The sequence below is a fragment of the Bombus affinis genome, chromosome 7 (assembly GCF_024516045.1).
Source record: "Bombus affinis isolate iyBomAffi1 chromosome 7, iyBomAffi1.2, whole genome shotgun sequence".
NCBI classification, from domain to species: domain Eukaryota; kingdom Metazoa; phylum Arthropoda; class Insecta; order Hymenoptera; family Apidae; genus Bombus; species Bombus affinis.
Window position 1 is genome coordinate 7,848,553 of NC_066350.1, and position 24,821 is coordinate 7,873,373.

The 24,821-nt window shown below is 28.2% G+C and overlaps 6 protein-coding genes across 15 annotated transcripts; 3 read left to right on the forward strand and 3 right to left on the reverse strand.

The window, feature by feature from the left end:
- Positions 1-38: 38 nt before the first annotated feature.
- On the reverse strand, positions 39-2,362 carry LOC126918615 (uncharacterized). Its single transcript, XM_050726708.1, has 5 exons — positions 1,852-2,362; positions 1,243-1,546; positions 921-1,082; positions 383-788; positions 39-280 (listed from the first exon to the last, which is right to left on the reverse strand). Exons 1-5 carry the CDS (start codon positions 1,965-1,967, stop codon positions 180-182), a joined length of 1,089 nt encoding a protein of 362 aa, XP_050582665.1. The 5' UTR covers positions 1,968-2,362; the 3' UTR covers positions 39-179.
- Positions 2,363-2,663: 301 nt separating this feature from the next.
- Positions 2,664-4,551, forward strand: LOC126918613 (short-chain specific acyl-CoA dehydrogenase, mitochondrial). The gene is made up of 5 exons (XM_050726705.1): positions 2,664-2,810; positions 2,890-2,989; positions 3,160-3,827; positions 3,896-4,119; positions 4,195-4,551. The coding sequence occupies exons 1-5, from the start codon at positions 2,789-2,791 to the stop codon at positions 4,405-4,407; spliced, it is 1,227 nt and encodes a 408-aa protein (XP_050582662.1). The 5' UTR covers positions 2,664-2,788; the 3' UTR covers positions 4,408-4,551.
- A 228-nt stretch (positions 4,552-4,779) lies between these two features.
- Positions 4,780-8,413, reverse strand: LOC126918617 (phosphatidylinositol transfer protein alpha isoform). Its single transcript, XM_050726710.1, has 6 exons — positions 8,211-8,413; positions 7,786-7,816; positions 6,931-7,194; positions 6,775-6,852; positions 6,321-6,701; positions 4,780-6,244 (listed from the first exon to the last, which is right to left on the reverse strand). Exons 1-6 carry the CDS (start codon positions 8,225-8,227, stop codon positions 6,200-6,202), a joined length of 816 nt encoding a protein of 271 aa, XP_050582667.1. The 5' UTR covers positions 8,228-8,413; the 3' UTR covers positions 4,780-6,199.
- Positions 8,414-9,573: 1,160 nt separating this feature from the next.
- Positions 9,574-16,737, forward strand: LOC126918883 (E3 ubiquitin-protein ligase SH3RF3-like). Of its 4 annotated transcripts, XM_050727395.1 has the most exons (14): positions 9,575-9,963; positions 10,210-10,447; positions 10,523-10,637; positions 10,718-10,816; positions 10,879-11,015; positions 11,138-11,261; positions 11,406-11,729; positions 11,816-12,105; positions 12,175-12,500; positions 12,565-12,767; positions 12,865-13,007; positions 13,458-13,625; positions 14,109-14,222; positions 14,294-16,737. In XM_050727395.1, exons 2-14 carry the CDS (start codon positions 10,215-10,217, stop codon positions 14,475-14,477), a joined length of 2,460 nt encoding a protein of 819 aa, XP_050583352.1. In that variant the 5' UTR covers positions 9,575-9,963; positions 10,210-10,214; the 3' UTR covers positions 14,478-16,737. The 4 variants fall into 4 exon arrangements, with proteins under 4 accessions (XP_050583350.1, XP_050583355.1, XP_050583352.1 ...); XM_050727393.1 differs by having other exon boundaries at positions 9,574-10,447; XM_050727398.1 differs by lacking the exon at positions 14,294-16,737 and having other exon boundaries at positions 9,574-10,447; positions 13,544-13,625.
- Positions 16,738-17,689: 952 nt separating this feature from the next.
- LOC126918902 (transmembrane protein 53) lies at positions 17,690-20,522 on the forward strand. Of its 7 annotated transcripts, XR_007711451.1 has the most exons (7): positions 17,690-17,803; positions 18,674-18,820; positions 18,893-19,162; positions 19,246-19,514; positions 19,599-19,776; positions 19,855-20,168; positions 20,253-20,522. XR_007711451.1 is itself a non-coding variant. In XM_050727454.1 (6 exons), exons 2-6 carry the CDS (start codon positions 18,728-18,730, stop codon positions 19,990-19,992), a joined length of 948 nt encoding a protein of 315 aa, XP_050583411.1. In that variant the 5' UTR covers positions 17,690-17,803; positions 18,674-18,727; the 3' UTR covers positions 19,993-20,522. The 7 variants fall into 7 exon arrangements, 6 of the variants coding, with proteins under 6 accessions (XP_050583411.1, XP_050583416.1, XP_050583413.1 ...); XM_050727454.1 differs by having other exon boundaries at positions 19,855-20,522; XM_050727459.1 differs by lacking the exon at positions 17,690-17,803 and adding an exon at positions 18,068-18,304 and having other exon boundaries at positions 19,080-19,162; positions 19,855-20,522.
- LOC126918895 (probable ATP-dependent RNA helicase DDX49) lies at positions 19,494-22,540 on the reverse strand. Its single transcript, XM_050727438.1, has 6 exons — positions 22,208-22,540; positions 21,949-22,142; positions 21,517-21,861; positions 21,264-21,436; positions 20,828-21,183; positions 19,494-20,750 (listed from the first exon to the last, which is right to left on the reverse strand). Exons 1-6 carry the CDS (start codon positions 22,263-22,265, stop codon positions 20,518-20,520), a joined length of 1,359 nt encoding a protein of 452 aa, XP_050583395.1. The 5' UTR covers positions 22,266-22,540; the 3' UTR covers positions 19,494-20,517.
- Positions 22,541-24,821: the final 2,281 nt, after the last annotated feature.

Here is a 24,821-nt window from a genome sequence, read left to right on the forward strand (position 1 = left end):
AGAAAATAGTCGACCTATAAAATAAGTATACACGTATCTGATGAGCGAGAATACTTTATTTAATGTGAACTATGCACTGTAGCAGAATGAGTACATGTACATATAATTTAATTAAGCGATATATACTTGGATTCGGAATATCATGGACTAACGCAATATAAGGTGAAAAGTGTTATAGTTTATGTATCCTCCTCCCAGACGGTTTCAGTCAAGATTGCGATGTTGTCTAATCCTCTCATCGGCGCGTATTCCAAAGTCCACATTAAATTAGTAAAAACAACTAAAATCAATGTCATCAATGCTTAGTCTGTTCTAATACATTTATTAATTTAAATTTTTCTACCAACAAAAGTCTAACTGTGCAACCAATTATTCAACTTACGCATCTCGCCCTGATGCAAATCTGCTATTAGTTCGGGACAAGAACTATTGCAAGGATTTATAGGAGTCAAACGAAGTTGTGTAGCTCCCCGTAGTTGAGCTAGAGCTATGAGACCCGAATCTAGTTCAACCTTTTTATAACTTGGACTATTGTAATCCGAAGACATAAGGACCCAATTAAAATGTGCTGGTGAGACAGTACTTGAAAGAAAGTACGGGCGTTGATAATATTTTCTCAACACCTTCACCGCATTGATGTCACAATTTTGCCAGTGGACAAACCATTTAGCTACTTCAGGTGAATGTACCCGACGTAAAAATGCTGCCAAATCGGACGAACCAGTTCTCAGATTTGAAGTTAAAGCACAAGGTACTGTTTCCATTAAGCGTTCGTTTTCTAAATAAAGCTGTAGATAAAATATATATCATTTATTTTGTTTAATGTACATGAAATTGTTCATCTTAGAATTACGTATTTATTTTCTCAGAATAAAGAAAAATACAATACTTTTATAAAATATATCCTCTTTTGTACTTACATGAGTGATATTATCAAACCAGAAATAATCTGTATTCATAACTGCCCAAGACTCCATTGCATCTGTAATAATTGCAGGTGCATCCCTACTCAAATAATTATCAACAAGATTGCGATATCTCACATCTGACAAACGATCAATGGTTTCTAGAGCTTCACAAGTCTGCAAATATAATTTTTGAAAAGATTAATGACTAGTTTCTGAAAATACTTTCAATACTTTCTGTATATAGGAATTAATCATTTATAGAAAAATAAACTGTGTGAAATACATTTTATAACATTATTTAAAGTAATATCTAAATCAATATTAATAATCGTACCACGCAGTCTTCTTCTGTTATCATGTAATCATTATAAAAAGGATTATTGATCATACAATTTTCATAGTACAAGGGTTGCCAGTTCCAAATTGGAAGAACTTTGATAAGTAAAAGACGACTGATTGCAGTAAAATGTGTTCCAACAAAATCAAGTTGGGCTGCTAGACAAGCTAAAGTACCAATGACAATCAGAACAAGCGTTCCACGGAAAACAAGCTGTAGCCAAGAACGTCGCATTGCAGCCACCAATGGTTGACAGATAATATCCATTTCCTCTTCTGTGAAACCAGCCTGTTGACAATATCTACAAACCAGTCATATGAAATATAATGATAATTAATTAAAATCATGTAATGCAATATAATTAATATATTAAAAATATTTTACCATGTATAATATAATATATAAAATATTGGTAAAAAAATAATTGGATAATGTAAAGAGTTAATAGAAGATTAATAACAAACAAGTGAACAATATGTTTATATATGAACAATACAAAAATATGTCATTCTTTGAAACGGAGCTAAAAACATTAATAAGAACCAATATTATACAAATTTTAGAAAGAAAAACTATATCTATATACATAAAAGAAAACTAATTTACTTGTAAAATGCATTCAATTCATCATCTATTAATCGTAGTTTTTCCGAATGTGACATTTCTTGCTGTTCTTTAACATAATTTTTGCGTAACTGTTTAACACATTTACTATTCGACATCTTCTGATTTCTATTCAATAGGAATTCCTATTGTTATTCGTTAAATTTCTATGGTTCACTGCCTGGAGCTGAAGAAACAAACCAGTTATTATCGAACAGGAATACTATCCGTACATGCGCACATTTTCGTATTACTCCCGCGAACATATTGATTGTTTATTGCCGTTGAATATATCGCGGCAAAATATGGCCAATTTTGAAGCTTGTTTATGACTATAAAAAACGTCAACGTATAGCATAAATACATAAAGTACATTTCATTCACATAAAAATAAAAAGTTGCTACTTATTTAAAATAAAAAAGGCATGTTTCAAAAATAATTAAATTAATTATGTATACCTACTTAAAACAGATCTTAAAAAACAGTATTTAAAATTAAAAAAAGCATATTAAAAGAGGTTCTACTTATCTTTCCAATGTACAAATTATTGTTATTATTCTCATTTCTATTTTTTTTTTTCGTTTTCTTTTTTGCATCAAGTCGTCCCTCCATCTGCAAATAATACGTAGCTAAGAGTTTATTATTTTTCAAACTTATATTAAACATAAGTAACATATAATGAAGATAACTATTCAACTATAATCACTTAACTTTTGTTCTAAATATACATATAAAAATAATTTCTTTAGTAAAAGATTGACTGCTATAATTTGTTCAAATTCAGCTTGCATATGTATGTATGTCAGTGCTATCGCCGATATAAAGCACTATAGATAGAATTATTAAATATAATAATATTGCTGTAAGACTAGATTTAATTAATTTAATTGAAACGTTGAAATATTAGTATTATTACTACTTTAAAGAAACTTGGTAACAATGTACAAAATAAGGTTACTTGGTACGTCTTGATTTAAAAGTGCTATTTTAGAGATAAAGATGTAAGATATAAAAACCTAATGATTAATCTTCTGCTGCAGTTGCACAAAATATAACCACAATCTATAATAATGTTACTCGAAATATTGTGTCTCTTTCTATGCTATCAGAGACTCATCAGATGTTACACAAAACGTGCAGGTACTTATATATTTACTTATAATATTTTTATTCCCGTAAAGATAATGCTTCTCTCTCTTAAACTGATTTATTACACTTATTTTAAATTACAATCTGTAATCTTATAATACATATTTTTTTCTTCTGCAATGTAATTTATTTTATTTATTCTACAATAAATATTATTATAGGGATTTTGCAGAAGGAGAATTAAAGCCTTTAGCGGGAGAAATAGACAAGAAACATCTTTATCCAAAAGAACAAATAAAAAAAATGGGTGAACTGGGTTTAATGAGCATAGCAGTTCCCGAAAATGTAGGTGGAACTGGGCTAGATTATTTGGCCTATGTTATTGCAATGGAAGAAATATCTAGAGCTTGTGCCAGTACAGGTGTTATAATGAGTGTACATAATTCCCTATATTTAGGTCCTATAGAAAAATTTGGCAGTAAAGATCAGAAAGAAAAATATATCACTCCTTTTACAAATGGTAATAAGATTGGATGTTTTGCTCTTAGTGAACCAGGCAATGGTAGTGATGCAGGTGCTGCTTCTACTATTGCCAAATTAAATGGATCTAATTATATAATTAATGGTACAAAATCATGGATAACAAATGCATATGAATCAGATGCAATTATCTTGTTTGCTGCAACAGACAGATCTAAAAAGCATAAAGGTATAAGTTCATTCATAATTGACAAACCTACAGAAGGACTCAGTGTTGGTAAGAAAGAAGATAAATTAGGTATTCATGGAAGCAGTACCTGTTCATTAATATTTGAAGATTGTAACTTACCAAAAGAAAATGTATTAGGAGAACCAGGAATGGGTTTTAAAATAGCAATGATGACTCTAGGTATGAAATAAACTAACATCCATATAAATGCAATAGCTAAAGGTGTAATAACTAAATTACATTTCTAGATGCTGGCAGAATAGGCATTGCTGCTCAAGCTTTAGGCATAGCTCAAGCATCTCTGGACTGTGCAGTTGAGTATGCAGCAAAACGACAAGCATTCGGTAATTCTATAATAAAGCTACAAATAATTCAACAAAAAATTGCCGACATGGCACTAAAATTAGAAAGTTCAAGATTATTAACATGGCGAGCAGCCGCACTTAAGGATAATAATAAACCTTATACAAAGGTATGACAAAAAAAAAAAAAAAAAAAAAATAATTAAGCTTAAATGTAATCTAATAATTCTCTTGTTCCTGTTTAGGAAGCTGCTATGGCAAAGTTGTCGGCATCTGAAACATCTACTTTTTGCACTCATCAATGTATACAAATTTTAGGTGGTATGGGTTACGTTACTGATATGCCGGCAGAACGTCATTACAGAGATGCGCGTATTACGGAAATTTATGAAGGTACATCAGAAATACAAAGGCTGGTTATTGCTGCAAATATTATCAAAGAATATAATCTTAATTGAAGTATTTAGATGTAATATATATTTTTTTACTAAAACCCTTTATATGCAAGCAAAATATTTTTATATATTCCATTAATTTTTTATATATATATCTGTTCCTTACATGAGAAAAAGTCAATAAATTTTATATATTATGATTGCAAAGTAGCTTTTTTCCTAGATGAGTCAACGTCACAAAATATATATATATATATATATGTATGTAAATATTGCAAAATATTATATACATATGTATGTATGTCTGTCTATACTAATGCTGCATTATCAGTTTCTTAGTAACATTGTAGGAATTTCTATTCGCGATTTCTACCCTGCTCGTTATGGGGTAATGGCTAATAGATCATCTATTAAAGTAAGATTAATGCATAGAGATGGTAGACACTGCTCATAATGAGATTTTATTTTAAAATCTCTACTAATATTGTAATTCGATAAGATCGCACATCGTACTTAAAGACTAAATTTACAACTGAGCAGCATGAACTCTGATACTCCCTGTATTAAGACCTCAAAACTTTAATGATTATTTTGTCTAAATTGCATTTCTAAAACTATCTTAAATACTACACTATAGATCCCAGTATAACAGATAACAATATACATATAATTTGTGCAAACGACAATTACGGTTTTTCAACTATATTCTTACCGAATTCTTTCTTTGCTTTTGCATAAGCAAACATGTTGGATATGACATTTAAATTCCATTTGTTGTACAGAGATCTATTGGAATGCAAAGAAATATATAAGTGTATGTAACATTTCAATCAGAATTTCATTGTATGCCTCTTTTTATATACAATAGTGCACTCTTTCAGTGTTTGCTGACTTTCACATTGACATAGTTTTTTCTTCTTTCATATATATGTATATCTGTATATTAATTCAGTTATTTTATATAATTATTTTCATATTTTTCACAAATAATATATGTTAGTACAATAATTAAAATTGATTTAATTAAGGTTTATCAAGTTGGTCCTAATTTTGATGCATAGATTTTCTTTTAATTTCTTAATTAGAAGCAGGAAACGTAAGCAAAGCACAATTATTATAATTTACTAATCATTTGTCATTTTATCTATTCCTAACTGTAATATTGAATGTTAGTAAATTATCACAAAATCAATTTTCATTCATAGAACTGTTAAAATAGTTTTGTTTAATTTTTCTGATTATTACATACTATATAATTGAGCTTGAAAAACCTCAGGCCATGTTGTGTAAACTTATTAAAACAGTGGTTATATAAATATAGTGATGTTTCTCTTGACTTCAAACCATAACATAATGAATCTAAAACACAAATCGCGAACTGTCATTGGACTTACAATTTTTGTGTCAAACGTTCTTATTTGTGTTATGCAGCAAGCATTCCGAACGACTTATTTATAAATTTTAATATCGAACTACTATGGTGTTAAATAACAATTACATTTTTTTCCACCTATATTGATTTTTATCGAACTGTACTCTTTTGTTGAATATTTTATACATCATATAAGTTGAACTGATCTGTGTATCAGCTCTCTCTCTCTTTCTTATTATTGGCTATATTATAATCTTTGACTGTAGATACATTTATCTAAAACGCTTGTAAATGTAAATAAATTAAAATCATAAGTAATTGTAGTAGACACAGAATCTAGACACTTAAATTCTGGAAATTGTCCCGATCCTGCAGGATCGCCTATGACAAAACATATGTGAGTGTATTTCTATAGGTATGCATATGTATCTGAGACATATAAGGAAATTGATTTAACCATTCGTAATAGAAGCTATCAAAGCCTCAATCATCAGCTCGCATACCCCTCACTTCTCCTTGATCTCTTTGCTGAAAAATTTAAAGATTATTTGCAATTAAGTGTGAGATATAAATTGCAGTAATTTAAAGTGAAAAAGTTACTTACTCTATCTAATTCTTCTTTTGTGCTTTCCTCAATTGCTCTAATATCTTCCATAGTTAAACCGTACCAACGATCTATCCAACAAAAGACTTGCCTATGGAAGTTAGTAAAAAGACGCCTTTCTGCTTTTTGTATAAAGCTTTCAACACGACTTTGTAGACCAAACCATTTAAATTCACAGGTAACTAACTTATAGCATGTCATTACAGGTTGAACATTATTCTTCCAATCTTTACCTATAAGAGGACCCCGACCTGTTTTCACAGATTTAAATTTGGTTGGGTCCTCATCCTCTTTGTAATCAGTACTTGCAATTGGATCATTTGCAATATCTATATGTATCACTTCTCTTATCTTTAATTTATCAGGAGGTAATTCATGAACCTATTAATTAAAAAATAATAATATAATACATAAAAAACAAAATGAAGTATTCTTTTTTAATTTTTATACACACATTATGTTGATTTCCAACATCATCAATGTGAAATGATTCGATCATAATTACAAAGTGTTCTTTCATATATCCAGGATTCTGTACAAAAGATAATAATAGATAAAAATACACATGAGAAAATCATTAGGAATATTTTTATGAACAAATTGTACTTACAGTAATAACCGTTTTGCAATAAGGATAAGCATTCCAAGCTTCCTCATGAATTTCTAAGGAATTCTTTGGCAGCATAATGCGAATAAAAGCAGGCACTTTACTAGCTAAATGATAAATCTTGTATGTATATTGACCTGAAGAATATTTGCCACCAAGCAAAGGATAATTTGTGAATGGCTCATTTTTTAGTACTTGTATACCCTCTCCTCCTCCAGTATTATTTTTGCTAGCTTCTGCTACAGAATACAGCTGAGCCACTTGATACTGCCATAAAGTAAATCACATTTTGTAATAGATATCATAAAGACAGTAAAAAATGTATTTTAATAACGAAAATGTATAAAATAAAAAATAACACCTAATTATCTAAAAGTATAACTTGTCTTACAAGAAAACTATACATCTATAACTTATCATCATAACATAACATCTATAATTTATTTATTAAATAAAATAATATTAAATTATAATAACTTTAAATAATTCTTTCCATCATAAGGTATAAAAGTAAAACAAGCTTAATAAACATATGTTACCAGATAATTAAAGACCAGACTAAGGTAATTGGACAGAAGAAAAAGATTTGTTACATCACAAAATTAAGTAACAATAAATATAACAATGGAATCAGCATGATCTGGTAACATTTGTTATATACACTGGAATAAAGATTCAAAACAACATTCAAAATAGTTACGTGCTTCTAAATAAGTATTAATTAAATGATGTGAATTTTTCTTAATGATATAGTAATGATGTAAAAGCTAATTTAAATTAATGTTTCTTTTTCCATAGTAATAACACATTTCAAAATGGGTCATTATAATAAGACCTTGCTATTCATTAAATACATACCTCTTTCACATTAAGAGGTAAAGTGACACGGCTGAAACAAAGAGAAATAAATTATATTTATGTTCAATTAAATAATAAGTAAAAAGATGACTATATATTTATGAGCAACGACCTTGAGTACACTTAAGTATGATATTAAGTACTATACACTAAGTATCGAAAACCGAACGATAGATAATAACGTATGACGAATGAATATCTTTTGAAACATTACTCATCAGTTAAAATGATATTTTCATCACATGTAAAAATTTTGTCCGTATGGATGGCAAGGGATGAAAGTACATCCCTCTTTACCCCTCCAATCCCACCCGCCGTTAAAGATTAGTAACCATATCTCCAAGAATTGCTTTTAAATGTTCTACGATTACTTCCTTATCACGCGATGTGTTAAATTAACAGCGAAAAATCTCGAAAAAACTTACAATTCTTTGATGAGCATTTTAACAAGCAGAGCACATGGGCTTCAGTAATTTCAGTGCGACCACACAGAACCACCCTTGCTTTAGCAAATTCACTCGTGTTATCTCTCAACCCGCAGTCATACGCATACAACGGCGTCGACTTCTCAACCGACTGCCACACACTCGTATCACCGACCAGACACACTGGTACAGCCACTAAAGAGCACACATACTTGCGCACACGAGTGCATTGAATTTCCCCACTCTTATCTCACAAACACTTTGCAAATGACGTCATGCTTACATGCACCTTAGTTCGCATGCGCATTTATCATCTATCAGTTTACAATAATTTTATCTGGGGATTTTGTATAGAAATATGCAAATAAAAATATGGAAACAATTATTAGATATATCATTTATTAATTTATTATCTATCATTAGCGAATCATATATTTAATTTACAGTTCCTGCTTGATTCAATTTAGAATATATTTAAATACATTATGAACGTATATATGCATGTATATATGAATGAAATTTGAAATTGAAAAGCTACAAAATTCACCATGACTTTCATGAAAATTGAAAATAAAGGAATACAGGATATATAAATGGGACATTGTATTTAAATCGAATAAACATTCAATTTCAATAAGGATTATAATTTACAGTTTATAACTTCTAATATAATAATTAAGTTATGCAGTAGGATTAATTACATAATGACATAATAATAGATATTGGAATAAGGTAACGTATCGTGAATTTTAATATCGCATGTATTATAAAACAATATATTATAATTTTTAACAGCATAATTCGTAGCAATGAACAAGTTGTACAACCATTGTAAATATTGTTTGCTGAATAAATTGTTAAAAATAAAAAATATATTTCTATATATAAAAAGATATTTTTATATGATTAATACATTAAAATTTTATAAGTAGATAATTTTTTCTCGTATACATCTTAAAAATAAAAGAGCTTTTTTGATTGGTTGATTTTTATCTGGATATTAAAGGACATTTTTACAGAAATTGTTAAAAGATATAATCATTAACTTTGGTAGTTACAACTTAATTTTTCATTAAGAAGATATTTATAAATCTATACGATATAGGTTATCCAATAATCGAATCTATAACACGTAAGTTTCAAAATTTCTCTATGCAAGTATTTATAACTGTATAACAAATTAAAAGGTTATTCTAGATATTCAATTTTCAAAATAATATTAGATTGCACGTACATGCAAATTTCGCATCAAAAGTAAATTTTATATATTTGTATAAAATGTTGTTTCATAATGACATATTTGGTTATAAAATCTATATTATGCATAGATGTTACATATCATGTAACATTCGTTGGCTCATTTTAGAATCGACTGTAATCGACGAGTCCGATTGATCGATATGGTTTGGTGTGTGTGACGAAATGTACTTGGATGACAGCGCGTATACTGACGCGCCTAAGAATATTTGGTTTAGGGTAAATGAAAAGATGGAACAGTCGTTTGAAAGTTAGAAGAGGGATTGAGTAACATGTACGCATATTTTTTCGCGAGGTGGGCTCATTGGTGGACTATTATAATTATCAATCGAGTTTCGTTGTTACATGTTATATAGAAGATAAGTACGTCAAATGTATGGTGGCTTGTGAGTGCAGAGGAGACGAAACGCGTGGGAAGATTAGAAAAGCTGGAGAAGCTACGTTTTGAAAAGGCGGACATATAAGCAAACAAATTGAAGAAAAAGAAAGACCGAAAGTAAGCGTTTCAAGATTCAAATCAGAATGGACGAATGTATGCTGAATGATTTGTTAGAATGCTCGGTATGTCTCGAGCGATTAGATACATCGAGCAAAGTACTTCCCTGTCAACATACCTTTTGCAAGAAATGTTTAGAAGAGATAGTTAGCACTCACCGCGAATTACGCTGCCCTGAATGTCGCATTTTGGTTGATGCTAAAGTGGATGACCTGCCTCCTAATGTATTGCTAATGCGTATTTTAGAAGGAATGCGAAATGCAGCTCCTAAATCTACGAAATCTATAACTAAAAGCAACGCAGGACCTCAAAGACTGTTTGGTGGTCACCAAGTTACTTCGACTCCTATTGTAACTACTAGTCCTACTCCTGTTGCATTCACAAATGAACCAGTTCGGCACGGTAATGCAACGGCAAAACAAGTTCAATTACACAATCAAACATATGGCCGAGCAATCTATGATTATGTGTCCAAAGTTCCAGGGTAAGTTTATAATCTCCTTGAAAATCAAGTTAGTATTTATTTAAACAGTACTTTATTAATTGTTTCATATTTTAGAGACTTGTCGTTTAAAAAAGGTGACATTGTTATACTTCGTAAGAAAATTGATAATAATTGGTGTTTTGGAGAGAGTGCTAGTAGTCATGGAGTTTTTCCTTTATCTTACGTTCAGGTATATTAAAATGTATTTTATAGTTTAATATAAAAATATTAAAAGTATTTAGTATTTAATGTAATGTTTTATTTATATAGGTAATCACACCATTGACACCAGATGTTCCTCAGTGCAAAGCTTTGTATGATTTTAGAATGACTAATGATGATGAAGATGGCTGTCTTACATTTAATAAGGTATGTGAATATTGTAAGTATTGTAAAAAAAACATAAATAATATTTTTAAATGACTTTACAGGGTGAAATTATTAGTGTTATTAGAAGAGTTGATGAAAATTGGGCAGAAGGAAAACTTTTGGATAGAATTGGCATCTTCCCATTGGCTTTTGTAGAACTAAATAGTGTGGCAAGAGCTTTAATGAAATTATCAACGAAGTAATTTTTATGATTTTGTCCTTAAAAATAAAGTTTAAGTATAGAAATTAGAGTCAATAATTAAATAGTAATATTGGTATTATGCATGATTGATTGAATATGATAATGTTTTCTTTAAATAGTGCACAACCAGGTCCATCAAGAGTAGCACCTCCTACTCCCACTAATGAGGAAACCACACTCTTAATACCAACTGATCATTCGCGTAATTTACAAACAAGTCAACCTCGACCTCAACTTGTACAGGTATTATAAGTAAAATTAATTTAATTTATTATTACATTATTACATACCATTACATACAATTAATTTATATTAATTTTTTTAATATTTCAAAATGTCAAAAATATCTTTAACAAAGCTTACCAATTTCTTACATTTTATCAACAGAATACAGTTTTACCAGTTTCTGACTCCATTTCAAATGTATCATCAGGAGGTAGTTCTTCAACTACTACTCCAAACACCCCTAATAGTTCAACTACATCTAGTAGCTCTAGTACTGCTCCAAGTAGTCCCAGTAGTCCAGCAACATCTCCTCCTGCAGTTGGAAATAGACATAATGTTAAACGTCACAGTTTCACTGCTGTTAACACTGGCCATCAAGCTCATCCACATCACAGACACAGTGCTGAAATACTTAGTCCTGCAGTAGACAATGCCATTGGCAGTGGTACTAACAATTGCAGTAATGATTCATTTTCTTCACTACAGGTAAAAGAGTTTATTTAACAGCAACATGATTAAAAATTTTACAAACTTTATGTTTATAACAGTAAATTTTTATTTTCATTTCTCAGACAAGTACCAGCATTGCAGATCATAATCTTCGTCATAGGCGAAGCGGTAGTAGTGATCTTGCTCTTGCACAGTCATCACAGAGTTCGTCTGCCACAACCGGAAATACTCATTTACCAGCTGCATACATAGCTCTGTATCCATATAAACCTCAGAAAGCGGATGAACTTGAATTACGAAAAGGTGGCATTTATATGGTAACAGAACGATGTCAAGATGGATGGTTTAAAGGAACTTCTAATCGTACACAAAAGTGTGGAGTCTTTCCTGGAAATTATGTTACGCCTGCTAAGTATATGAAATACTTATAATAGAAATACACAATATAATTTCTTGATTTTAAATAATTCTATTTTCGTAGGTGTCAACGTGGCTTGTGTCGAGGTTCACCAAATACAGGACAGCATCAAAACTTTCCATCTTCAACGAATCAAAATAATACCGAGTCACGGATAACTACTACTTATACCAAGAATAAAGGAGCTACTCCTCAACCTTATAATGCACGTACATTGTTACCACCAGAATTGCCACCACGTGCTATTAGTCCATCTTTTATGGTATCATCGTCTTGGCATGGGCAAAGCCAAACACAAAGTCAAGAAAACAGCCCGCCTCGATATAAAGAACAAAATTCAGCAAATCCTCTCGGACGTAGCCACAGTGCTGTTATGTCATCGAATATTTGTAAGTAATGATTTTATTAAAAAACATTATATTAGAATATACATGAGATTGCTTCTTGTTTTAGCGTCTCCTGGAAAACAGGTAACTATACCACAGTCATTAATGACTACAACTACAGTTACTGGTGTTAGCAACAGTGGAACTGTTGTTACTGGTGCCACTTCTTCCATAATGAATGAAGTGAACAAAAGCTCAAATAGTGTTTTACATGCAGTAGCTTCACCTTCTTCTACCGCATCTGTTTCTGCGCCTAAAAACACAGAAAAGGTATAAGCTTATCTTTCTATAATATATGATATTTGTTTTCTTATTACACAAACTTAAACATATAAATGAAACATACATATATACTTTTGAACTACAGCAGAAGGAAAAGAAGGATAAATGTGTTTCTTTAATGCGCCGGTTAACGAATATTAAAAAATCAAAATCTCCACCACCTACTACATATTCCATGGATAACCCTGTTTTTGAGGATGGCAATTCCATCAATCCTGTACATGTTCGGTAAGTTTTTTTTTTATTGCAGTAACAGCAAGCCATGCTTTATATAAGTATGATCGCATATTTGAATATACAAATTTAAGGAAAATAAAATAATTTTTGCATAAAATAATGATTTGCATGTTCGTAGCATAATGAACATATTTTTTTAACAGTTTGCATGCATTGCTATCCAAAATTGTTTATGTTTTTGTGTACAATGTAAAATGTATGTAATTATGTATATGTATTTTTGTTATATGTTGTATAATTGTTGAATTCACTGTATAATTGCAATGTTTATACATATGTAGGAAAAGAATAGTAAATTAATTGTACATTGTGCAAAGTAGTTAAAACTCTCAGATTGTTTTTTTACTGTTTACCATATTTTTTAACACAATATGAGCTGCACGTGTTGAATTATTTGTCTAATTCTTCACGGGGGGGTTGGGCGGATATATTTAAAATTAGATCAGGATCTTGCCCAAGTCAGTTGCTACAGGTGGGAGCTACACAGGAATTAAATGCTTCAAACAACCATCATCGTTTGTGTCCAGGCTCTGTCCAAGGACATGTCACATCTTCACAAAGACTAAAATACAAGGAGAGACCATCTTTACCGGTCTCGATTCTCCAGAGGTTAGTTATTGAAATTATATGTCTGACAAATAAAGTGACTGAAAATTAACATCTACAGTAAGATGTATTTATCTTGATATATTTGTCCAGCTCATATAGAAAACGGAAATTGTATTTAGTCTTTTATAATAAAATATGTACGTAATAATTGTGTGATGCATATGTTTAACTGAATTAACATTTGCAATTAGATGTATAATAATGCTATATATACATATAGGTAAGTATGATGATAAATATTGCAAAAATTAGAAAATATGTGTTACAAATGCTTGATTATGTTGATGGCATTAAAATATATTTCATTCCAATTTTTCAGTTGCGTTTTCGTAGTTGTTATTGTTCTTTCAAATTATGGATTTTATCAAACATTTGCTTGTTGATTGAGTATGTGTGCATTTAATGCATAATCATTAAATAAAGTTAACGAATTTCTTGAAGCTATTACAATTGTACTTTTATTTTTATCATTAATATTCACAGATCTAATGAATCGGGTGGAATGGCATGTACACCGATGGGAAATCATCACCGTAAGAGTAACTCATTAGATGCTGGTATGGGAAAACAAACGAAACAACAACCCACACGCGAACGGTAAAAATTATCACTTAAATCATTTTACATCTTTATTTTTTTATCTAATTAATAATATTTTTTTCCTTCAGCGAGCGAGTATACAGATTTCGTTGTATTGTGCCATATCCACCTAATAGCGAATTTGAACTTGAACTTCGAGTAGGAGATATTATTTATGTACACAAAAAACGCGATGATGGCTGGTACAAAGGCACTCAACAAAGAACTGGCCGTACAGGCCTTTTCCCGGCAAGTTTTGTCGAAGCTTTCTGAGATACATCGCAAAACCATTTCGTATTAGAAACTTGTATATAATACTGCACGAGCTGATGGTGACATATTGCACATCAATTTTCAGGTTTATTAAAGGTATAATCATTAATATGAAGGTAAGTGTAGGATTTAAATTGTCAAATTAATCGTAATGTACTAAATAGTACAGTAAACATATACTTGTATGTTACATGTAGTATGTTTATATGGTTTTATCATGATTATGACATAAAAAATTTTTTTAATTATGCAATGAATGAAATATAGTGAAATTGTCCAAAATGGATACTGCCGTTGATATTATATTCAACAGAAATTATTAAAGCAATTAAGGAAGTAAGAGATTATATTACAACAATACTGCCATTTGAACAAACATAATTACAGAAAAATGTATTATTACTGTCTTTTTTTACTAATACGAGATCAGTTTCATAATTCATAGTACGGGAAGAAGTCTAAGTCTTATTTTATTATTTACATTTTAAGTTTTTGTTCACGTATAGTAATATTTTAAGATAAGGTAATTTGAATTTTCATGAAGCTTAAATTATTATTAAATATATTATCGCATATTTCTTTTGCAATTTTATACAAGCAATTGTTGCTTAAATGCCAGTTTGAAAAAAATGACGGGATTACTGTTAAGATTTTGTTTAATTTCTTTGAATTGTTGCATTTAAAAAATTTATATGATATATTTTATGATGTTATTGAAGTTGTATGAACATAAAAAATTATATCATTTTTTATATCAGTGTGATCAGCTTTGACAAATGTTTCCTTTTATAGACATTTTTCTTAGAAAAATATAGTAATTCGTATCATATAGAAAAATGTAAAACATTTCACTATGAAGTGTGTCTTATATTGTATATTAATATATCTTTTCTTTATGTAAAAATATACATATGTAAGATTACGTAATGATTTCAAATTTTACAATGTTGGTTTTGTTAAATATGTGGTTGGCTATATCAGACTGGCCTATATTTCTGCATAATTGTAGACATTTAGTTAAATAGATTTTAACAAAAAAGGTGAACTATAACATTAATATTTGTAGTAAACTCAATTGTATATCTGTACTGTACAACTGAATGTGTATGTTTTTCTTATTTACGAGGTATTTAAACATTCAAGCACAGTAAGAAACTATTAAGGTGAATTAATGAGCTTCCCAAGGCTGAATAATAATTAATATTTGGTATATCCTATAGGAGATGCTATGCTAATATGAATTATGTATAAACATCAGCTGAAAACATTTTTTATTAACGTTATTTTATCATTTTCAATTATATTCATTTCAAAACAATGTTTATCATTCATAGAATAAGTCTGATTGCGTGTTATTTTTCTATATATGTTATAATTTATTTAATTTATACATCTGTGTCAAGAATATTATAAAAAAATGTTTTATAAATCTTTATTATTGTACTTGTGTATTCAGTAGAAACAATATCAAGGTCATAAAATCAGTCAAGCGTTAAATTATGTTTATTCATGTCCTGAATGCTAAAATAATTTCAGTCACGTATATAAAGATAAGAAGTTCTAGCTTAATTCAAAATCATACGATATAAACTCAGAATTACGTTTTTCTTTGTAATATATTTAACAAAATATGTATTATGCAGTTTGATAAGCAGATTCTAAAAATACATAATTTATTACCTTTTACACAGTGCAATCAACGAATGATTCTTGCTGATTATATAAAATGCTACTACATGAACCTGTGTCATCTTTTAATATTTTAATATATGACCTCTTTATATCGTTTCTACTGACTACATATATGTATATGTGCATAGCACATAACAGACGCACATACAATATATGAATAGGGTAACAGAGGAAGAAATAACGAAAATATTTGATTTAGTGATTCAAAAATCACTAAGAATATAAAATTTAAATCTACTAAATTTTAGAAACATAGTTTTAAACTTATGGAGAAGATACTGACTATAAAAATTTCATATGTGTTTGTTTTTTTAATATATAAATTATCTTCTCTCTTCCTCTGATGTTATAAAAAAATATATCTTCATATTTAGTAGTATACACCATATAAAATGTATTTATATGTAGGTGTTTTATATAACATGAAATTAAGTAACTTATTAGTAGCGATAATATCTTATAAAACAAATATTACTTCATTATGGCAGATAAATTTCAAATAGTAATACAAACAGTAATAATATACATTGATGTATGTGGTAATGAAAATATCGAAATTTACAAATGATATGATTTGTTGAACTTTATTCGTTTTTAATTTAAAGCGTAATTTGAATTACATTCTGAAATAAGTACAGTAATATGAATACAGTTTAGAATTGTAAATAAAATATGACTCAAAAAAAAATTAAACTCAGTTTTCATGTCATATGATTATTTTATAAACTAAAATTGAGAGCAGTAGAATGTTATTTAAAATTCATATCTTGCATCCAAGTTTAAGTAATTTATACATATAGTAATCAAGTATCTCTCAATAATTGTTAAATTTGATATAATATTTTTGTCTTCCTTTCAAAATAATAACTATATTTGATTGTTATTTACTAATTGTCTAGTATTTAGTCATTTTTATTTTAAAATAAAATTATATTATATCAAATTTATCCTCATATTATGCTCCGTATCATAGAATTAACATTTAAGTAACATTTAACTTAAATATAAAAAGTATAATAAAAAAAGCACTATATGCTACTGTAAAATGTATTTATGAGTGATTTCTCCCCTATTGTAGCATTATATTTTACTGCTTTTCAATACTTACAAATTTTATTGTTATATTTCATATGATAATTTAATTATATTAACATCACTAAAATATGATAAAAGATACAAATCACATTTAAAACACTAATAATATATCATTATACTATTTAAATATATATTTATGTTTGATTATTAAAAGATATTATTAAAATAGAAAATATTGTTTTTTACATATTAAATTTGTAAAAAAAATAGATAAAGTTTTTACTGCTTATTATGTCCAAAGTTAATCAGTAACAGTTCAAGATAATTTACTAATATCCCAATAGCAATGAATTATATAAAGTTTATGTTATTATAAATTATAAAATATAGAATACGAAATAAATTTGAATTATATAAATTTTTTATGTTACAAATACTTTAGAAAATATCAACGCGTATAGGTCAATAATTTATTGTAAAGTACATTTTTTATTTTTAAATGATCCGACATTGACCAAGCTATATAATTGTCGGAGAACACATACGTGATTCAGTGTATAGCCGCAGCCAGTCCAATGATTGTTAATTATTAAGCGAGTGTAAGTTCTCTTTTCCCCAACTCTTTTTTTAACACATATATTAATAAAATCCAGTTAGAATAAAATTTTTCAAAATTAAAACATAATAATTAATTACAGTAATTGACATAATCTTATTATTCTTATCCACATTTTTCGATGTTCGTAATTTAATTAAATATATCAATGTGACATTAAATTGTTTTATAAATATTAAGAATCATTTCAAACTTCTATTTCTTCTCAAAATAAACAACATTATTACATATGAACTTACATATGACATTGAATATTACATTTCAATTATTTTTATAAACATAATGTTCGTGAAAAGATTATTCTCGATTAAATACGCAAATTAAGATCTACATAATTTACACAAGTGCAGGTATACATTTACGCATGTGTGTATACGCAAGGAAAATGTGGACTTTAAACTTTAAACAAATAAAAAGAAGATATATGTGTATATACACATACAGGGTGTTGATTTGAAAACGTAAATGACATTTGATATTCGCGGTTAGTAACCGATTTGTATGTATTCATATATGCATTGAATAAAAGAGAATCAGATCAAAGAAACACAAGCAATTTAGTATACTGGCAAAAGATAATGTCAGATGGGTCAATTACTTCTAAGTTAAGGTCAGGTTGTATTTTGTCCTATTGGTCACTTCTATAGATATACATATAATACAAGATGATAATAAAATAATTAAAATGTATACAAAATAAACATTCTATAACTCCTAACCTCTAATTTTTAGATATGCTGTAATTAAATATATATTTCATACTACATTTTCATTAATCTAATTAAAATCTTAATTCGCTTTTATAAACTATTTAACAAATTAAAATGTTTCAATATTGTATTACTATTATTAGAAATCTCCATCAAATCTCTGGACTACAACATAAAGTGTATTTCAATTAGTAATAATGATAGTTGGGAGAATGTTATTACCTACTCTTGCCAGATCAAGATTGACTTCCTATGCAAGACCACAATTGTTAAAGCAGAAACAAGATTTGGTAATATTTACTCATTATTTTCTTGATTTACTTCTATAATATTCTATATTTTAATAAATTTTCTTTTCTTAGACTTTATTTCTATTAGTATGTAAATTATCAAACTATCATATTACAAAAAATATTGAATATATTTCACAAAATAATGTAATTAGAAATGGTACAACTGTACAGAATTTTAATAACAAGGAGAATAAACCTTTATTAGTTTTACTTAGTTGGTTGTTACCAAAACGTAAACATGTTCTGAAATATGTAGATTTGTATTTGGAACAAGGGTTTGATGTCGTGGTAGTATCAATTACTCCTTGGCAACTATTATGGCCCACAAAAGGATCTAGGGTAAACACATGAAATATAAACTATAATACATGTTACATTAATATTCATAACATATAATTTAATGTGTAAAAGTTTTCTTTTAGCTCGTTGCAGCAGACTTGATAGAGTTTTTGATAAAACATCAGAATTATCAACAAATACTATTACATGGATTTTCAGTAGCTGGATATATGTGGGGAGAAGTATTGGATTTAATACAGAATGACCCTAAAAAATGTAACAATATAATTGATAGAATTGTTGGTCAAGTATGGGATAGTTTGGCTGATGTGAGTGAATTAACAATAGGTGCACCACGTGCTATGTTTCCAAGAAATGAAATGCTACAAAATATGTGCCAAAAGTATTTAGAGTAAGTTTATTTTTAATCTTAATTTCATTTATATTTCCTAAAATATTTCAATTTGAATTATATACACTAAAACAATTTACACAGATATCATTTGAAAACTTTTTATAAACCATCTACTCAGTATTATATAAGGTCTAGTCAGTTGTTTCATACAAATTTAGTGCATAGTCCAGCATTATTTTTTATAAGTAAAACAGACCCAGTAGGTTCATTAACAAGTAATCTAAGAGTAAAGGAAAGCTGGGATTCTTTGGGTGTAAAGGTAAGATGTGTAAATGTAAAAAATAATTACAGGTATGTAAATTACAGAATAGTATAGAAATATTTACATTCTTTTCAGATTTATGTTAAGATATTTGAAAATTCCCCACATGTTGAACATTATCGTAAATACCCAAAAGAATATGTTGCAGAACTGTATGCGTTTTTGAATAAATTAAATTTGATGCAAAATAAAAAGAAAATGGCACAATTTTAAATGTGCCATATGACGTCTTATTACTTATATTCTTAAAAAATATTCAAAACAGTGTATTTATGAAATATGTAGTTCTTTAAAATAGATTTTGATACAAATTTTTATATATAAATCAAAGCAAGTTATTTATAATCAATTGAAACTTTTTAACCAGTCAGCTGTGAACTTCACCATCCGTAAGTAAAAACACATGTTTCTGTGCAATATTGAAAGCATAATCAATTTTATAGCAAGAAACAAAGAAGTGTTCATTTAAACAGGTATAGTAAAAAGAAAGAGGTACTTTGTGAACTACATACTTTATAATAGTTTTAAACTTATTTGATGAATTCCGTCTTTAGCAATCATATGTACATGAATACTTATTTTTTTCTACAGTAACTATTTTTTAACCATGATGCTAATTGCAACTTATATAGTACACAAGAAAAATTGAATGTTAGTATGCCATTACAAAAATGGTTATTCAAAATATGTTACTTATTATACAATGTATATTTTTAAATATAATAAAATTTGAGTTAATTAAATTTTATTTCTATAATGCAGATTTTCATCAGTTTTCTGTTTTTTCTTTAATTTATCACGTTTTTTTTGTTCTAATATTTCCTCAATTTCATCCGGATCCTTCCCTTCTAGGATAAGTTTCTTGCGTTTATTGATCATTTTTTTGCCATAAAAGTCCATCTCGTCTAATTTCATTTCCGCTTCTCGTTTAGCAACAGATATTTGTGTCAAAATTGTAACTATTTCTTTATCTAAATACAAAAAAAGTTATATTAATATATTCTGTGTACATTTCTTTTGTAAAATAGTAGAGCTAAAAATGTATTACCATTAACTTTATATTCTGTAAGTTTTGTACCAATAGCATTTTCAATTGCGTGTAATAATTTAATATCATGTGGAGTTATTAAGGTAATTGCCATGCCATTTTTGCCTGCTCTAGCTGTTCTTCCAACTCTATGAATATACTCTTTTGTTACATTTGGTATAATATGATTTATAACTAACTCAACTGTAGGAATATCTAAACCTCTTGCTGCAACATCTGTAGCTATTAAAATTTTTGCATGATTGGACTTAAATTGAGTAAGTGCAGCAAGACGATCTTTTTGTTTTATCATTGCATGTAGGGCTACATTTTTAAATCCAACGTCATTTAATGTCATGGATAATACTTGACAATGCCTAAAAAATACAATGTACAACAAAGCATTAAGAATGTTTATGTCTATATCAAGTATTATACGTATACAATTCCACTTTACTTGCAAGTATCTGTAAATATCATTATAGACCCATCTTTATTACTTCCTCTAAAGGTTCTAATTGCTTCTACTAAAAAGGAATCACGTACATCACTTGGACAAAGTATGTAACGTTGATCAAGTTCTTTCACTGTTGCTACACCAGACTCATCTTTAGATTCCCATATAAAAGCCTTTAAAAATAGTTTCAACTCTATGTTCATTCTATTATTCCTTGTTCATTTTTTTAAATATTTACAGAATTTTATAATACCTTACTGGATGCTATGTGTTTCACTTTGTCAAGGGTATCTGTCATTGTTGCACTAAAAAGGAGCATTTGCTTCCGTTTAGGTAAAGCCTCAAATATAGTTTTTAACTGATCATCAAAGTGACCTTCTAAAAGTCTATCAGCTTCATCTAAAACTAAAAATTTAATTTGCTTTAAAGAAAATGTATTACAACTTTCAAGGTGATCTGCTAAACGTCCTGGAGTTGCAACAACTATATGTGGATGTTTTGATAACTCTAGCCCTTGTACAACCATATCCATTCCACCAACAATTACACATTTTTTTAAACCAATAGATTTTCCTATTGCCGAAAATTGGTCTGCAATCTGTAAAGAAAAGATTTTATCAAAAATAAAAAAAAGAAAAGAACAAATATAAATATATGTTTTAAAAGATTAAAGTGTTTAATATACTTGAAAAGCAAGTTCTCTAGTTGGTGTTAGAACAAGTGCAAATATGCCATATGGATCTTCAGATAATTTTTGTAATATAGGAAGTGCAAAAGCAAGTGTTTTACCACTGCCGGTTTTAGCACAACCAATGCAATCATCACCAGCTAGAATTTTTGGGATACAATTTTTCTGGATTGGTGTAGGACATTTTAAACCTACAATAAATAACAATAGTATAACAACTTTCTTTATCTTTCAAGCCCATTATTTAAATTCTTACCCATAAAATTACATTGTTGAACAAGCCATGAACTTAAATTTAATGCAGCAAATGACATGGTTGTTTTTGACTTTTGTATAGGTTAACACGTGAAATGTTTTGATTAATAGAACATAATGGTTTAGTAAAAGTTAATTTTAATAAAGATTCAATTTAAATAAGGAATATATTATTAACGGATAGAATTATTTAATATAAAATGAGTTACATTTCATTAAATAATTTTATATATGCGTTGTAAAAGATATTTTTACAAGGTATATTACACAAGAGACTAAATCACTTAAACGATTCTCCTTTTTGATTAGTGCTTGATTAGATGCAATATACATTAGTTTATTATTTTTTTTATCTTATAACATTTTACAATTAACTTAATAGTGTTAGTACGAATATTAATTTAATCTCTATATTAAGAGTTAACAATATTATTAGTATTAATTATTATTATAATTAGTACTAATAATAATAATTATTATTACAATTAGTACAATTACACCAATTGTATTAGTACATTTTGAGAGTAGATAGAATAAAATAAAAATCATGGGATTGTATATTTTTATATTGAGTATTTTTAAAATAATATATTTTCATAAATCATCAATAAAGTTAATAAAATAAGTATTCTGTATCTCGTCTATCTACAGCCTAGAGCGGTATTTAATCTTTTCATGATGCGGCACGTTGTTTGTCATATTATTTACGTGTAGTCCATTTACAATTTTTAGTAATGCAAAATTATTATTTTATTATTATGCATTAAATATTAATAAATATTATTCATTAAATATTATTGTTTTTTAACCTTTTACGAAGATATTGCGATTTTTAGAGATACGTGAATCAGAGATAAAATCGTTAAAATCGCTGGTCTAAAATCTTCAAGATTATTGGATATAACAATACATTGGATGTTAATAAATCTATGCTGTGGATCTCGTCTTTGAAAGAAATAAATTATTTTTAAAATAAATAAATATGATAAGAACGAAAATAGTTGAATTGGATTTAAAAGATATTATATTACGAGCAACAAATAGAAAACTATACTATTTGTTTTTGTATGCTCCGTTTTACGTACAAGCCTATCCAATTAATGTTTCAAAGTTGTGACACGTGATAAAAGTTTAATATACTTTTACGTTTACTTATTAAATAATAACAAATAGCATATGTTATTATCGTTATTATTATTATTATTATTATTATTATTATTATTATTATTATATTAGGTTACGCAATTCATTTATTATCATACCTTAATTTGTAGAAAATAATAATTATAATATACATTTCTATATGTTTCTTTCGATCAATAAAGATAATACAATTACAATAATGATAATAATACATTTACAGGGTACGCCAAGGCTATAAATTCTTTGAATAATTGAAACTAAATCTTAAGCTCTAATTTACAATTAAAGTTACTTTTCAACATGTACATAAGTTTTACGTATGGTAGTTATCGTAGGATTGCACTTTGTAGTTATATAATTTAAGAACAACAAGTACTAAATTTAAAGAGGAAAGTAACGATGCTATTTAACTATGTGATTTTATAATGGCAGTGAGAAAAAAGCTGCCCCATAACGGAAAGCAAAGAACGTTTCTATACTATGCAAAAAGAAGAAACCACAATTAACATAGGAGACATTGCCCACGTCTCTGTGTATGTTCGTGAACGTACGTTTATTTCTACACATTTGAAAACATAAAAATTTGTTTATGTTCGATGCACATTTTGATCTAGCATCGATCGAAACTTCCTATGCCTTCCCCCGCTTATTAAAGATAAGTGCTAAAATTCGATTTAACGAATCGCTATGGATTAATCAGTTTTTCTTTCTTAATACAGTTCCTATACTTTCCAGTCACAAAAAATATGCGTATTTAAATAATCGTCACTAAAATTTTGACAATAACATTTTTTTCCAGTTTATAACGCAGTGATGTTGCATTAACTTTACTAGTAAAAAGTATACATTATTATTTTATATGTACTACTAGCTTTTATACATATATTGATGAAAATCCGAATTAACGCGAATTTTCTTTCATCTTAAAGGATGAAATACACAATTTCAAATCCTCAAAATCTGAAATGCTAAAAATCAATTTTGCCGATTCTCTTCTCTTCGTTTTACAATAGACAGATTCTGCTATTTTACAAATCTAGAAATACACGTAGTACGATTTAATAATAATTCGGTCAATGCGATTGGATAATTCGCTAAAATCTTAGAGGAAAACAGTTACTACGATGCTACGTTAGAACAAGAATATTTAATAGAATAATATAGTAGGTTTATCACAAATTTTATATTATATCATAGATCGATTAACGGGCATATTATCGAGGAAAATTACATTTCTTATTTTATACGATTAAGTCCAAAAGACATAACGTTCTCACATTAATTAAATGCTCTATTACACAATGGAGGAATAGTCGTCGCTGTCAATTAATCTGACGATGTATTAATTTTTAACTGGATTTTCCAAACACAATTTCTTTTTCATACATTATCATATTGATCAAATACTGAATTTTATAACTGGTACTTCTTTTGTTCTATTTGAAAGCTTTATTTTCTTGTCGCAGCGTGCA

Coding starts and splice junctions, on each gene's coding strand:
- LOC126918613 (XM_050726705.1), top strand. CDS start 2,789: ATGTACAAAATAAGGTTACTTG. Junction 2,811..2,889: donor GTACAAAATAAGGTTACTTG/GTACGTCTTGAT, acceptor CTTCTGCTGCAG/TTGCACAAAATATAACCACA. Junction 3,828..3,895: donor AATAGCAATGATGACTCTAG/GTATGAAATAAA, acceptor TTACATTTCTAG/ATGCTGGCAGAATAGGCATT.
- LOC126918902 (XM_050727454.1), top strand. CDS start 18,728: ATGATAGTTGGGAGAATGTTATTACCTACTCTTGCCAGATCAAGATTG. Junction 18,821..18,892: donor TAAAGCAGAAACAAGATTTG/GTAATATTTACT, acceptor TTCTTTTCTTAG/ACTTTATTTCTATTAGTATG. Junction 19,515..19,598: donor ATGTGCCAAAAGTATTTAGA/GTAAGTTTATTT, acceptor CAATTTACACAG/ATATCATTTGAAAACTTTTT.
- LOC126918883 (XM_050727393.1), top strand. CDS start 9,990: ATGGACGAATGTATGCTGAATGATTTGTTAGAATGCTCGGTATGTCTC. Junction 11,262..11,405: donor CTCGACCTCAACTTGTACAG/GTATTATAAGTA, acceptor TTTTATCAACAG/AATACAGTTTTACCAGTTTC. Junction 11,730..11,815: donor ATTCATTTTCTTCACTACAG/GTAAAAGAGTTT, acceptor TTCATTTCTCAG/ACAAGTACCAGCATTGCAGA.
- LOC126918895 (XM_050727438.1), bottom strand. CDS start 22,265: ATGTCATTTGCTGCATTAAATTTAAGTTCATGGCTTGTTCAACAATGT. Junction 21,184..21,263: donor ATATTTACAGATACTTGCAA/GTAAAGTGGAAT, acceptor TGTATTTTTTAG/GCATTGTCAAGTATTATCCA. Junction 20,751..20,827: donor TACAGAATATAAAGTTAATG/GTAATACATTTT, acceptor TTTTGTATTTAG/ATAAAGAAATAGTTACAATT.
- LOC126918617 (XM_050726710.1), bottom strand. Junction 6,702..6,774: donor ATGTTGGAAATCAACATAAT/GTGTGTATAAAA, acceptor TTTAATTAATAG/GTTCATGAATTACCTCCTGA. Junction 6,245..6,320: donor CAAAAGAAGAATTAGATAGA/GTAAGTAACTTT, acceptor TAAATTTTTCAG/CAAAGAGATCAAGGAGAAGT.
- LOC126918615 (XM_050726708.1), bottom strand. CDS start 1,967: ATGTCGAATAGTAAATGTGTTAAACAGTTACGCAAAAATTATGTTAAA. Junction 1,547..1,851: donor GAATTGAATGCATTTTACAA/GTAAATTAGTTT, acceptor ACTGGTTTGTAG/ATATTGTCAACAGGCTGGTT. Junction 1,083..1,242: donor TAACAGAAGAAGACTGCGTG/GTACGATTATTA, acceptor TTATATTTGCAG/ACTTGTGAAGCTCTAGAAAC.